At 44.2% G+C, this 14,104-nt stretch overlaps 2 protein-coding genes across 2 annotated transcripts in view; one reads left to right on the forward strand and one right to left on the reverse strand.

Annotated features, from left to right (window-relative positions):
- Positions 1-14,104, reverse strand: part of LOC125242692 (poly(rC)-binding protein 3) — a 333,013-nt gene that overhangs the window by 154,224 nt on the left and 164,685 nt on the right. The window lies entirely within an intron of this gene.
- On the forward strand, positions 779-13,825 carry LOC125224631. Its single transcript, XM_048128053.1, has 3 exons — positions 779-791; positions 2,132-5,359; positions 11,916-13,825. Exons 1-3 carry the CDS (start codon positions 779-781, stop codon positions 13,823-13,825), a joined length of 5,151 nt encoding a protein of 1,716 aa, XP_047984010.1.

The raw sequence follows: 14,104 nt of genomic DNA on the forward strand, positions 1-14,104 counted from the left end.
TGAGCTTTAAAATACGTTATATATTAGATGTAGACACGATATAGATCGAATATGTGACATTTTGGTTCGAAGGAACGTCATTTTTGACATTGACTCAACCTATAGGTTTACCATATCGTATGCAATATTTCACGTAAATAGCTTAAAGTTCTATCGAGCCGAAATACTGAAATAAAAGTACAGGGTGGATTTTGTAAAAGCGGTAAAAATGTAGTCAAAGTCACTAAATTACTGGGATGATAAATGTTATGATGTGTAATGGGTAGTCAGTCATTATACTGCATGCATAAAACATACCTAACCATATGCACAAGCACACTATCATATTAAAGCATCCACCGCCTGTTAAACACAAAACAAGGGAGAAACTCCACACTTCTTGAAGTATGCGGAAAATAGTTTCCCGATTACCATATTTGCTGTTACTTTGCGGAGGCAATGGAAGTTTTCAGACTTACGTGGCGTTGTTAGCTGGATAAATAACTTAAACGAGCTGCATAATCGTAATGTAATAAGATACATTTGAAACTTTAAATCACTTTACCTCGGGGTGATTAAAGCCAGCGCTTCGGAGCAATTTGTCTAAATTGTTAACAGTCTTCTGTTTTGCGTTTAAAAGGAGTTTCTTGGACACATTTTTAGTTGTAAAACAAATATTACTATGACTAAATTACTTTTAAAGATACACTTAGCAGTGTTGAATGGAATGAATTAGATAAATTGCCATGCTTGTTTGAAAATATTGTGATAAAGATTATTTAACTGCTGCATACGAATAATGCTTATAAGAAGTGAGTAGGATTCCACTGCGATATAATATGATATTAATGATTTTTCAGTGTCAAAAATTACGTTCTTTTATATCGTACATAATTAAAAAAATACTATATGCGAATATTGGAATAATTTCATTTTATTGCTATTTAATACCTTTTATTTTTCGTATAAATATTAAAAAGTTTTGCCTGATTTGTATAAAATAATAAGCAAGCCCGGTTTCAGGCGTTTTAATTGGAACTCGCAAAACGTTATCTTCAGTGAATTGTATAAGTACGAAACTCTAATTAAATTAACGTTTTGTGAGGAAAGTTATTAAGGTTAAGAGTAGGTATCAGGTATTTAATTTTGCAAAATAATCTGTTTTAATATATTTCAATCGCTTAAATTTTGTTTCGTTATGACGTAAAATAGTAGAAATTAAATAAAATAGTACCAAGAATTTTCACACAGAAAGTGTTACTATGTTTAAGAATTTTACGTCAATGAGACAGTTACGCAAAACGTCGCTCAAGTCAGCTTCGTCTTTGGTAAACAATTTTATTTGGTAAAAAACCTAGTTTGGTGAAAAACTTTTCGTAACAGGCTAATGTGAAGCCACCGTGTTTTTTTTTGTTTTCCGTTAAATCCCACACGTCGTTAGGTTTATTATCAGGAACCACCATGAATATAACTTTTAGTTAAATTCGCAAAAAAAATCATCATTTTCATACATATAAATAAATGAATTTATTAGTGAGAGAGACGCTTAAGAATAACACTCAAGTTAGTGTCAAGTGATTGACGGCGCTAGTTTCTTAGAGAAATTAATTGTATTTGAATAATATTAATTGAATTCAATAAAAACATGGTACTTAAATACAATTACGAATTTTACTCTAATTAAACTTTTATTCTTCTTATAAGAGCTCTGCAGCTCTTATCGGTGGAGTACGCGCCATATTTCCCTATTCTCCGCTTTCCTCTTTAGTTCTTGATACGACATGACACCGGCCTTCTCCTTGAGCTGGTCAACAAAACTTCTCCTGATTCTTTTTCGACCTCTTCTTCTTTTTACCTTTCCTTAGGAATTAAACTGTAATATGTATTTTTGGGGTGCAAGGGGTACTATATAACATCAAACGGAATCCAAGCCAACCTCTCGTGCACGCGGTGCACCCTGCCAAGCAGCGAACGAGGCATAATTGGCGACCCACCAACCCGCATTGGACCAGCGTGGTGGGATTAAGGTTCAAACCTCCCCATGAATGAACAAATCTCCGATTCGGCCCCGAGTGCTCGGCGGTGCTGTGCTGGGGATTCTAGCATCCTTAGCGCCAGGGGTGCTAAAAATCCCTTCTTTGAACTCGTCCAGGCGAGGACATCCACTTTGACGCTGCTGACACTATTGACGAACTTCGGACGGAGTTCAAAGAAGTGGTAAATGAGTACAACCGCACGCTACTGAGGACTAAGACGGCTGCTGTCCCTAACTATCAGCCGCTCATAGCCTTTGAAGATTTGTACTGCCGCATCAGGAGAGTGGTCAAGCGACTGCAACCAGCCGCACCGCCGGCCTCTTCGCCGCCTTTATCGGTGGAGAGAGCTAGACCTTCTTTGCCAACGATGGAACTGGTAGCGTTTGATGGAGACATACGTAACTGGCCGCTGTTCTACGCTAGTTTTAAATCGAGAGTGCACGACAATCTGTCACTTACCGACGAGGAGAAGCTGTTTTATTTAATTGGGAAATTGTCACAAAAAGCTCAAGCCGTCTTTGCAGGCATAACTCCGAGCGCTGACAATTATCAGCTTATTCTGGATAGTCTACTTGACAGATTTCAAGATAAGCGCACTCTTGCCTCGACTTACATGGATCAAATGCTCAATTTGAAGATTAATGGTCCCGCTTCCTCGTCTAACTTCCAGACATTCATTGATAAGTTTGTGACAGCTGCGAATGCGCTTAAATCGCTTAAGCTGGATGATTTAAGCGATTTTATGCTTATGCATATAGCTTTAAAGAAGTTAGACCAGGAAACTCTTCGAGCATTTGAGATGCTGCATCGAAATACGAAGTTGCCTACATTTCGCGATCTGTCAGATTTCATGAAAAGTCAGTTTAGGATTTATCAAAACTCGCAACCATGTACCGCCGTCTCCGCCGCCGTAAATCCATCGCGCGAAAAAGGTGTTAAGTCGATTCAACCGCGTAGTGCCGCACCTAAACTACAAAGCTACGTTGCTTGCGCGAGCACTACTAAATGTATTTGTGACAATATTGTCCATGAACATTTATTCAAATGTCCTTCTTTCAACGACTTAACGTCTTCTGATCGCTTCAAACGCGCTAAAGAGCTTAAAGCATGTATTAACTGTTTAAGCATTAAACACCGCACCCGCGAGTGCAATTCCGAGGTGAAGTGTCGAGTTTGTCATCAAAAGCATCATACTCTGTTGCATTTTGACAAGAACAAGGATGAAAAAGCTACGACCTCTGATGAGTCAAATGCATCTACGAGCAACGCAGCTACTAAAACATCCTCGCCGCCGGAAGGCACGTCCTGTAACACGTCTATCGTGACGCAAGCACTTGCTGCCTCTAACAATAAAATGTCAAATCAAGACTCAGCATCTTCGTGTGACACGGTTTTGCTGTCCACCGCAAAGGTCATCGTTCGCGACAGTAAGGGTGAAACGCAGGTTATCAAATGTCTGCTTGACACCGCGTCACAAAGTAACTTCATTACTGAAGAATGTTGTAGGCGCTTAGGTTTAACTTTTGATAGGAAACCAAGCTCTGTATTTGGCATTGGAAAAACCAAGAAAATTGTTAAGGGGAACGCAAACGTAAAAGTATTTTCGCGATTCGACGATAATGTCAACTTCGACGTTTCGAGTTTGGTGGTCGATCGCATCACCGACGACCTGCCGTCAGTGCCCGTGGACATGTCAGCACTGACACATGTTCATGGTCTCCCTCTAGCTGACGACACGTTGGATACGCCCGTCGCCATTGATGTACTGGTGGGTGCAACTATATTTCCACATTTGCTGCTGCCGCACATCGTCAAAAGCGAAGTGGACTATATGCCACCAGCTATACAGACGGTACTGGGGTATATTTTAATGGGTTCGGTGCCTGCTTTACAGCCACCGCGTAAATATACTTCAGCTTGTTGTACTTCCGTGGATTCCATGGACCACCTCCTTAAAAAGTTCTGGGAACTTGAGGAAGTATCCGCTCCGCCCGCTCAAAGCCAGGATGACTTTGAATGCGAGGAATATTTCCGCGCCACCACTACGCGCGACGCTAGTGGTAGATATACTGTGGCATTGCCTTTCCGAGATGACGTGTTCAAGCTCGGAGAGTCGCATTCGGCTGCTAAGAGGCGCTTTCTTTGTCTTGAAAGAAAGCTAGAGTCATCGAGTGTGTTACGTGCCGCCTATGACGATATAATTCGTGAATACGTCAGTCAGGGTTATATATCGGACGTGACTAACTCTCTCAACGCGAACACCTCTTCAGCCCTCGCATACATAATTCCTCATCATGCTGTCGTGCGTGAGGATAAGACCACTACCAAAGTTCGTATGGTCCTGGACTCGAGTAGCAAGACAACTACAGGCCTGTCGCTGAATGATGTCTTGCACTCAGGGCCCAATCTTCAAGGGGATTTATTTTCAATCCTCTTGAACTTTCGCTTATTCAAAATAGCGCTTTCAGCCGATTGTCGCCAAATGTTTTTACAGATTGGTGTTCGCGAATCGGACCGCCAGTTTCAACGAATCTTATATAGATTCCGCCCGGCAGATCCCATTTCGACATACGAATTTAACCGTGTGTGTTTTGGTATGAAGTCGAGCCCATATCACGCGCTCCGCGTCGTTCGCCAGCTGATTGCAGACGACGGAAATAAGTTTCCAATGGCAGCAGCGATCGCATCGTCCTGCACATACATGGATGACGTATGCTTTAGCATTATGTCAGATGATTCGCAACAGCAGGATGAATCTGTTGCTATCGCTGCGGCTAAGGAGCTTATTGACCTATTCAAATGCGGTCAATTTGATCTTGTCAAATGGACCTGCAACTCAGACGCCGTGCTACGTGAAATACCTGCTTCGCATAGGGCTTCCGTAGACTTGGAAATAGACCCAGGAGTCTCGCAAAAGGTTCTTGGCTTGTGTTGGAATAAATCTGGCGATTACTTCCATTTCAAGGTGACAGAGCCAGACCCAACGTGCACTAAAAGGACAATCTTGTCTGCAGTGGCTCGCCTATGGGATAACGTCGGCTTAGTAGCTCCAGTTGTCCTTTACGCAAAACTCCTCATACAGGAGCTTTGGTTGATCAAATGCGACTGGGATGAGACTCCCCCGACCCATATTGTAAATTTATGGGAACGATTTTGTTCTGAGTTGCCAAAATTGAATGAAATTCATATACCGCGTCATCTCGGGGTAGTACAAGGTTGTACTATAAACCTCTTAGGCTTCGGTGATGCTTCCGAGCGGGCATATGGAGGTGTAGTTTATCTTCAGGTCATAAACGGGAATGAAGTGACAGTTCGATTGGTGTGTTCCAAGTCGAAGGTCTCTCCCTTTGTTGAAGGACCTGCGGATACGAAGTTCCTAACGAACTATTGTAATAAAATAAAACAAAACGGAAAATAAAATTATGGAGATTGATGGGGAGCCAAACTCACCGATGTTGTCGTCTCGAGAGTTTATCGGGTGGCCACCCTTGCAAAGCTTGGTTCTCTCTTTCCTTGCACTGCACACTCGCGAATCGTTCTATTATAATATAATTAATTAATAACTTAATTCGTTGCGGATATTTTTATTCACCATTGACAACGACTTTCTTTTTGCGGATTGACACTTGACGTATTTTATATTTTTTTAAGAAGTTTGGCAAAGAGGCGGGTGACATGACAATTAAAAATGAGGTTGAACCTATCATAAGGAAGAGCGAGCGGGATGGACGATATGAATGATAATGAATGAAAAGGGCGCGAACATTTCTCCCCGGCTTTAAAGGGTTCCTTTAAAGGAAAGAAGTACTAAATAAAATAAATAAATAATGACCCTTTTCTTCGAGTAAAATAATAGCGAAAAAAATAATATTATTCTAACATAATACCCATTCCATTACTGGTTAGGCAAAGGACACAACCGCACGACAGGACGGACGAAACTTCCTTTACTTGTCCTGACAGTAACGACGCGGGTTGAGCCGTCCTTTGAAGGATGCACTGCGTCTACAACACCCAATGGCCATGAGAATGGCGGCGCATTATCTACTTTAATGACGACTACTGTGCCAATTGCGATGGGAACTGATGGCGTTGTCCATTTAGCTCGAGATTGCAACTGATGCAGATACTCTGCTCGCCATCGTTGCCAGAAAGACTGCACTATCCTATCTAGGAGGGCATGTCGTTCACGTAAGTTACCTGACTCGACCAATGGAGTAGGTAACGACAACAGTGGAGCAGTATGGAGAAAATGAGCAGGAGTAAGAGCTGATGGCTCAGCGGGGTCACTGCTCAAGGCTGTTAGAGGCCGGGAATTAACGAGCGCTTCTATCTGAGCAAGCGTCGTTAGAAGTTCTTCGTACGTCAGTATTTGCGTACCGATCACCTTGAAAAGGTGATTTTTTACTATTTTCACCATAGACTCCCATGCGCCTCCAAAATGAGCAGAAGCAGGAGGGATGAACTTCCAATCAATGCGGTTCTCCGCTAGTTCCATCTCTATAAGTGGACGATGAGCATCCAAGAACTTGTAGAGGTCACGCATATAAGAATTGGCGCCAACGAAATTGGTTCCATTGTCCGAATACATGCATTGGACGGGACCACGGCGTGCCAAAAAGCGCTTTAATGCAGCCATGAAGTTGGCGGTACTCAATTCCGTCGCTATCTCAATGTGAAGACAGCGCGTAGTGAGGCAAGTGAAAATACATAACCAAGCCTTGCGACTCTTCACTCCTCTGCCACGAGTAGGCGTATATTGCAGAGGGCCTGCATAATCACACCCTGTATGCGTAAACGGTTTATCCACTTGATTCACGCGACAGCCCGGTAAGTCTGCCATGAGCGGAAAAGACGATTGTGGATTCGCTCTGAAACAAGTGTTGCATTTGGCAATGCGGTCGCGAATGACACGACGAGCCGACAGAATCCAATACTGAAGCCTAAGTATAGTCATCATTGACTCGGGACCAGCATGCAAATGCTTTCTGTGAACGTAGTCAACGATCATATTGACTACATGATCACGTCGCGGGAGCACAATTGGGTGCTTCTGAGAATACTGCAAGTCTGTATTTGTCAACCTGCCTCCAACACGAATTAGACCGTCTTTGTCTAAGAACGGTTTGAGCTTTTGTAAAGCAGGTGAGCAATATTTCTTGCTCTTAATTTTCTCAATATCGTCACAAAAATGTTCGTTTTGCAATGATGAGAGAATTTTGCCTTCAGCAAACTCTAAGTCGGATCGGGTAAGGGCCGTGGGGAGCGGTTTCGGATTAAGGATGCGGTATACGTATACGACGATGCGCAGTAATCGAGACCACGACGATATCCGCTGCGCGAGGGAATAAAGTGGTGACTCTGACACATCCGTAGTAGTAGCGTGTGCAAGAGGCTTAAGCTCCGGCACTTCTCCGATGGACTCTCGATCGAGCTCCCTTAAAGGCCATTCTGATGGATGCTTGGATGCCCAAGCCGGTCCTGTAAACCACAAAGGATGATCCACAAGCTTAGCAGGCGTCAGGCCACGCGACAAGCAATCCGCGGGATTTTCTAAGCCCGCCACATGATGGAAGCAGCTGGCCGGTACAGCTTCAATTATCTTAACAACGCGATTGGCAACGAATGTTTGCCAGCGGTGTGGTGATGACTGAATCCAGCAGAGCGCAACTTTCGAGTCAGTAAAGGCGTAGATCTCGTTAATGTTGTAACGGGGCTCGAAATTATCTTGCACCTTCCGCATGAGCTTTGCCAGGAGGACAGCAGCACACAGCTCTAATCTCGCTACAGAGACTGTCTTCAAGGGAGAGACCTTCGACTTGGAACACACCAATCGAACTGTCACTTCATTCCCGTTTATGACCTGAAGATAAACTACACCTCCATATGCCCGCTCGGAAGCATCACCGAAGCCTAAGAGGTTTATAGTACAACCTTGTACTACCCCGAGATGACGCGGTATATGAATTTCATTCAATTTTGGCAACTCAGAACAAAATCGTTCCCATAAATTTACAATATGGGTCGGGGAGTCTCATCCCAGTCGCATTTGATCAACCAAAGCTCCTGTATGAGGAGTTTTGCGTAAAGGACAACTGGAGCTACTAAGCCGACGTTATCCCATAGGCGAGCCACTGCAGACAAGATTGTCCTTTTAGTGCACGTTGGGTCTGGCTCTGTCACCTTGAAATGGAAGTAATCGCCAGATTTATTCCAACACAAGCCAAGAACCTTTTGCGAGACTCCTGGGTCTATTTCCAAGTCTACGGAAGCCCTATGCGAAGCAGGTATTTCACGTAGCACGGCGTCTGAGTTGCAGGTCCATTTGACAAGATCAAATTGACCGCATTTGAATAGGTCAATAAGCTCCTTAGCCGCAGCGATAGCAACAGATTCATCCTGCTGTTGCGAATCATCTGACATAATGCTAAAGCATACGTCATCCATGTATGTGCAGGACGATGCGATCGCTGCTGCCATTGGAAACTTATTTCCGTCGTCTGCAATCAGCTGGCGAACGACGCGGAGCGCGTGATATGGGCTCGACTTCATACCAAAACACACACGGTTAAATTCGTATGTCGAAATGGGATCTGCCGGGCGGAATCTATATAAGATTCGTTGAAACTGGCGGTCCGATTCGCGAACACCAATCTGTAAAAACATTTGGCGACAATCGGCTGAAAGCGCTATTTTGAATAAGCGAAAGTTCAAGAGGATTGAAAATAAATCCCCTTGAAGATTGGGCCCTGAGTGCAAGACATCATTCAGCGACAGGCCTGTAGTTGTCTTGCTACTCGAGTCCAGGACCATACGAACTTTGGTAGTGGTCTTATCCTCACGCACGACAGCATGATGAGGAATTATGTATGCGAGGGCTGAAGAGGTGTTCGCGTTGAGAGAGTTAGTCACGTCCGATATATAACCCTGACTGACGTATTCACGAATTATATCGTCATAGGCGGCACGTAACACACTCGATGACTCTAGCTTTCTTTCAAGACAAAGAAAGCGCCTCTTAGCAGCCGAATGCGACTCTCCGAGCTTGAACACGTCATCTCGGAAAGGCAATGCCACAGTATATCTACCACTAGCGTCGCGCGTAGTGGTGGCGCGGAAATATTCCTCGCATTCAAAGTCATCCTGGCTTTGAGCGGGCGGAGCGGATACTTCCTCAAGTTCCCAGAACTTTTTAAGGAGGTGGTCCATGGAATCCACGGAAGTACAACAAGCTGAAGTATATTTACGCGGTGGCTGTAAAGCAGGCACCGAACCCATTAAAATATACCCCAGTACCGTCTGTATAGCTGGTGGCATATAGTCCACTTCGCTTTTGACGATGTGCGGCAGCAGCAAATGTGGAAATATAGTTGCACCCACCAGTACATCAATGGCGACGGGCGTATCCAACGTGTCGTCAGCTAGAGGGAGACCATGAACATGTGTCAGTGCTGACATGTCCACGGGCACTGACGGCAGGTCGTCGGTGATGCGATCGACCACCAAACTCGAAACGTCGAAGTTGACATTATCGTCGAATCGCGAAAATACTTTTACGTTTGCGTTCCCCTTAACAATTTTCTTGGTTTTTCCAATGCCAAATACAGAGCTTGGTTTCCTATCAAAAGTTAAACCTAAGCGCCTACAACATTCTTCAGTAATGAAGTTACTTTGTGACGCGGTGTCAAGCAGACATTTGATAACCTGCGTTTCACCCTTACTGTCGCGAACGATGACCTTTGCGGTGGACAGCAAAACCGTGTCACACGAAGATGCTGAGTCTTGATTTGACATTTTATTGTTAGAGGCAGCAAGTGCTTGCGTCACGATAGACGTGTTACAGGACGTGCCTTCCGGCGGCGAGGATGTTTTAGTAGCTGCGTTGCTCGTAGATGCATTTGACTCATCAGAGGTCGTAGCTTTTTCATCCTTGTTCTTGTCAAAATGCAACAGAGTATGATGCTTTTGATGACAAACTCGACACTTCACCTCGGAATTGCACTCGCGGGTGCGGTGTTTAATGCTTAAACAGTTAATACATGCTTTAAGCTCTTTAGCGCGTTTGAAGCGATCAGAAGACGTTAAGTCGTTGAAAGAAGGACATTTGAATAAATGTTCATGGACAATATTGTCACAAATACATTTAGTAGTGCTCGCGCAAGCAACGTAGCTTTGTAGTTTAGGTGCGGCACTACGCGGTTGAATCGACTTAACACCTTTTTCGCGCGATGGATTTACGGCGGCGGAGACGGCGGTACATGGTTGCGAGTTTTGATAAATCCTAAACTGACTTTTCATGAAATCTGACAGATCGCAAAATGTAGGCAACTTCGTATTTCGATGCAGCATCTCAAATGCTCGAAGAGTTTCCTGGTCTAACTTCTTTAAAGCTATATGCATAAGCATAAAATCGCTTAAATCATCCAGCTTAAGCGATTTAAGCGCATTCGCAGCTGTCACAAACTTATCAATGAATGTCTGGAAGTTAGACGAGGAAGCGGGACCATTAATCTTCAAATTGAGCATTTGATCCATGTAAGTCGAGGCAAGAGTGCGCTTATCTTGAAATCTGTCAAGTAGACTATCTAGAATAAGCTGATAATTGTCAGCGCTCGGAGTTATGCCTGCAAAGACGGCTTGAGCTTTTGGTGACAATTTCCCAATTAAATAAAACAGCTTCTCCTCGTCGGTAAGTGACAGATTGTCGTGCACTCTCGATTTAAAACTAGCGTAGAACAGCGGCCAGTTACGTATGTCTCCATCAAACGCTACCAGTTCCATCGTTGGCAAAGAAGGTCTAGCTCTCTCCACCGATAAAGGCGACGAAGAGGCCGGCGGTGCGGCTGGTTGCAGTCGCTTGACCACTCTCCTGATGCGGCAGTACAAATCTTCAAAGGCTATGAGCGGCTGATAGTTAGGGACAGCAGCCGTCTTAGTCCTCAGTAGCGTGCGGTTGTACTCATTTACCACTTCTTTGAACTCCGTCCGAAGTTCGTCAATAGTGTCAGCAGCGTCAAGAAAACTTTCGCGACTCACTGCATCTGTATCGGCAACTAGCGACTTTTTATAAATACCCTGGACGAGTTCAAAGAAGACGTTGCGTTTTGCTTCAAGCATTGACAACTCGTCTTCATAACACCAGCTGTCAACGCTTTCGGCTTTTGTTTCTTTTGCCATATTGCATGAGAAGGGTTAAATATGCGGTAAATCAATTTATGTTCCTATGAAGGATAAACTCTTATAAACGTATACCTAAATTGCGGGTGCGGTTAATAATATATATTTAGGTAAATAATTTATAAGGGCGGAGCGACGAATAAAGTTATACACGTATAAATAAATACCTAAACTGCGGGAGCGAGTAAGTAAGAATAATTTAGGTAATATTTATACGGGCGGTGCGGGAGGAGAACGATTCGCAATGAATGTATGAGGAGAAAATAGGGGAACAGGGAAGAGAATCCGGTTCGAAGGACCAGAAATGTTGAAGGACCTGCGGATACGAAGTTCCTAACGAACTATTGTAATAAAATAAAACAAAACGGAAAATAAAATTATGGAGATTGATGGGGAGCCAAACTCACCGATGTTGTCGTCTCGAGAGTTTATCGGGTGGCCACCCTTGCAAAGCTTGGTTCTCTCTTTCCTTGCACTGCACACTCGCGAATCGTTCTATTATAATATAATTAATTAATAACTTAATTCGTTGCGGATATTTTTATTCACCATTGACAACGACTTTCTTTTTGCGGATTGACACTTGACGTATTTTATATTTTTTTAAGAAGTTTGGCAAAGAGGCGGGTGACATGACAATTAAAAATGAGGTTGAACCTATCATAAGGAAGAGCGAGCGGGATGGACGATATGAATGATAATGAATGAAAAGGGCGCGAACACCCTTGAAGACAGTCTCTGTAGCGAGATTAGAGCTGTGTGCTGCTGTCCTCCTGGCAAAGCTCATGCGGAAGGTGCAAGATAATTTCGAGCCCCGTTACAACATTAACGAGATCTACGCCTTTACTGACTCGAAAGTTGCGCTCTGCTGGATTCAGTCATCACCACACCGCTGGCAAACATTCGTTGCCAATCGCGTTGTTAAGATAATTGAAGCTGTACCGGCCAGCTGCTTCCATCATGTGGCGGGCTTAGAAAATCCCGCGGATTGCTTGTCGCGTGGCCTGACGCCTGCTAAGCTTGTGGATCATCCTTTGTGGTTTACAGGACCGGCTTGGGCATCCAAGCATCCATCAGAATGGCCTTTAAGGGAGCTCGATCGAGAGTCCATCGGAGAAGTGCCGGAGCTTAAGCCTCTTGCACACGCTACTACTACGGATGTGTCAGAGTCACCACTTTATTCCCTCGCGCAGCGGATATCGTCGTGGTCTCGATTACTGCGCATCGTCGTATACGTATACCGCATCCTTAATCCGAAACCGCTCCCCACGGCCCTTACCCGATCCGACTTAGAGTTTGCTGAAGGCAAAATTCTCTCATCATTGCAAAACGAACATTTTTGTGACGATATTGAGAAAATTAAGAGCAAGAAATATTGCTCACCTGCTTTACAAAAGCTCAAACCGTTCTTAGACAAAGACGGTCTAATTCGTGTTGGAGGCAGGTTGACAAATACAGACTTGCAGTATTCTCAGAAGCACCCAATTGTGCTCCCGCGACGTGATCATGTAGTCAATATGATCGTTGACTACGTTCACAGAAAGCATTTGCATGCTGGTCCCGAGTCAATGATGACTATACTTAGGCTTCAGTATTGGATTCTGTCGGCTCGTCGTGTCATTCGCGACCGCATTGCCAAATGCAACACTTGTTTCAGAGCGAATCCACAATCGTCTTTTCCGCTCATGGCAGACTTACCGGGCTGTCGCGTGAATCAAGTGGATAAACCGTTTACGCATACAGGGTGTGATTATGCAGGCCCTCTGCAATATACGCCTACTCGTGGCAGAGGAGTGAAGAGTCGCAAGGCTTGGTTATGTATTTTCACTTGCCTCACTACGCGCTGTCTTCACATTGAGATAGCGACGGAATTGAGTACCGCCAACTTCATGGCTGCATTAAAGCGCTTTTTGGCACGCCGTGGTCCCGTCCAATGCATGTATTCGGACAATGGAACCAATTTCGTTGGCGCCAATTCTTATATGCGTGACCTCTACAAGTTCTTGGATGCTCATCGTCCACTTATAGAGATGGAACTAGCGGAGAACCGCATTGATTGGAAGTTCATCCCTCCTGCTTCTGCTCATTTTGGAGGCGCATGGGAGTCTATGGTGAAAATAGTAAAAAATCACCTTTTCAAGGTGATCGGTACGCAAATACTGACGTACGAAGAACTTCTAACGACGCTTGCTCAGATAGAAGCGCTCGTTAATTCCCGGCCTCTAACAGCCTTGAGCAGTGACCCCGCTGAGCCATCAGCTCTTACTCCTGCTCATTTTCTCCATACTGCTCCACTGTTGTCGTTACCTACTCCATTGGTCGAGTCAGGTAACTTACGTGAACGACATGCCCTCCTAGATAGGATAGTGCAGTCTTTCTGGCAACGATGGCGAGCAGAGTATCTGCATCAGTTGCAATCTCGAGCTAAATGGACAACGCCATCAGTTCCCATCGCAATTGGCACAGTAGTCGTCATTAAAGTAGATAATGCGCCGCCATTCTCATGGCCATTGGGTGTTGTAGACGCAGTGCATCCTTCAAAGGACGGCTCAACCCGCGTCGTTACTGTCAGGACAAGTAAAGGAAGTTTCGTCCGTCCTGTCGTGCGGTTGTGTCCTTTGCCTAACCAGTAATGGAATGGGTATTATGTTAGAATAATATTATTTTTTTCGCTATTATTTTACTCGAAGAAAAGGGTCATTATTTATTTATTTTATTTAGTACTTCTTTCCTTTAAAGGAACCCTTTAAAGCCGGGGAGAAATGTTCGCGCCCTTTTCATTCATTATCATTCATATCGTCCATCCCGCTCGCTCTTCCTTATGATAGGTTCAACCTCATTTTTAATTGTCATGTCACCCGCCTCTTTGCCAAACTTCTTAAAAAAATATAAAATACGTCAAGTGTCAATCC

Source organism: Leguminivora glycinivorella, chromosome 3 (genome assembly GCF_023078275.1).
Source record: "Leguminivora glycinivorella isolate SPB_JAAS2020 chromosome 3, LegGlyc_1.1, whole genome shotgun sequence".
Taxonomy (NCBI): domain Eukaryota; kingdom Metazoa; phylum Arthropoda; class Insecta; order Lepidoptera; family Tortricidae; genus Leguminivora; species Leguminivora glycinivorella.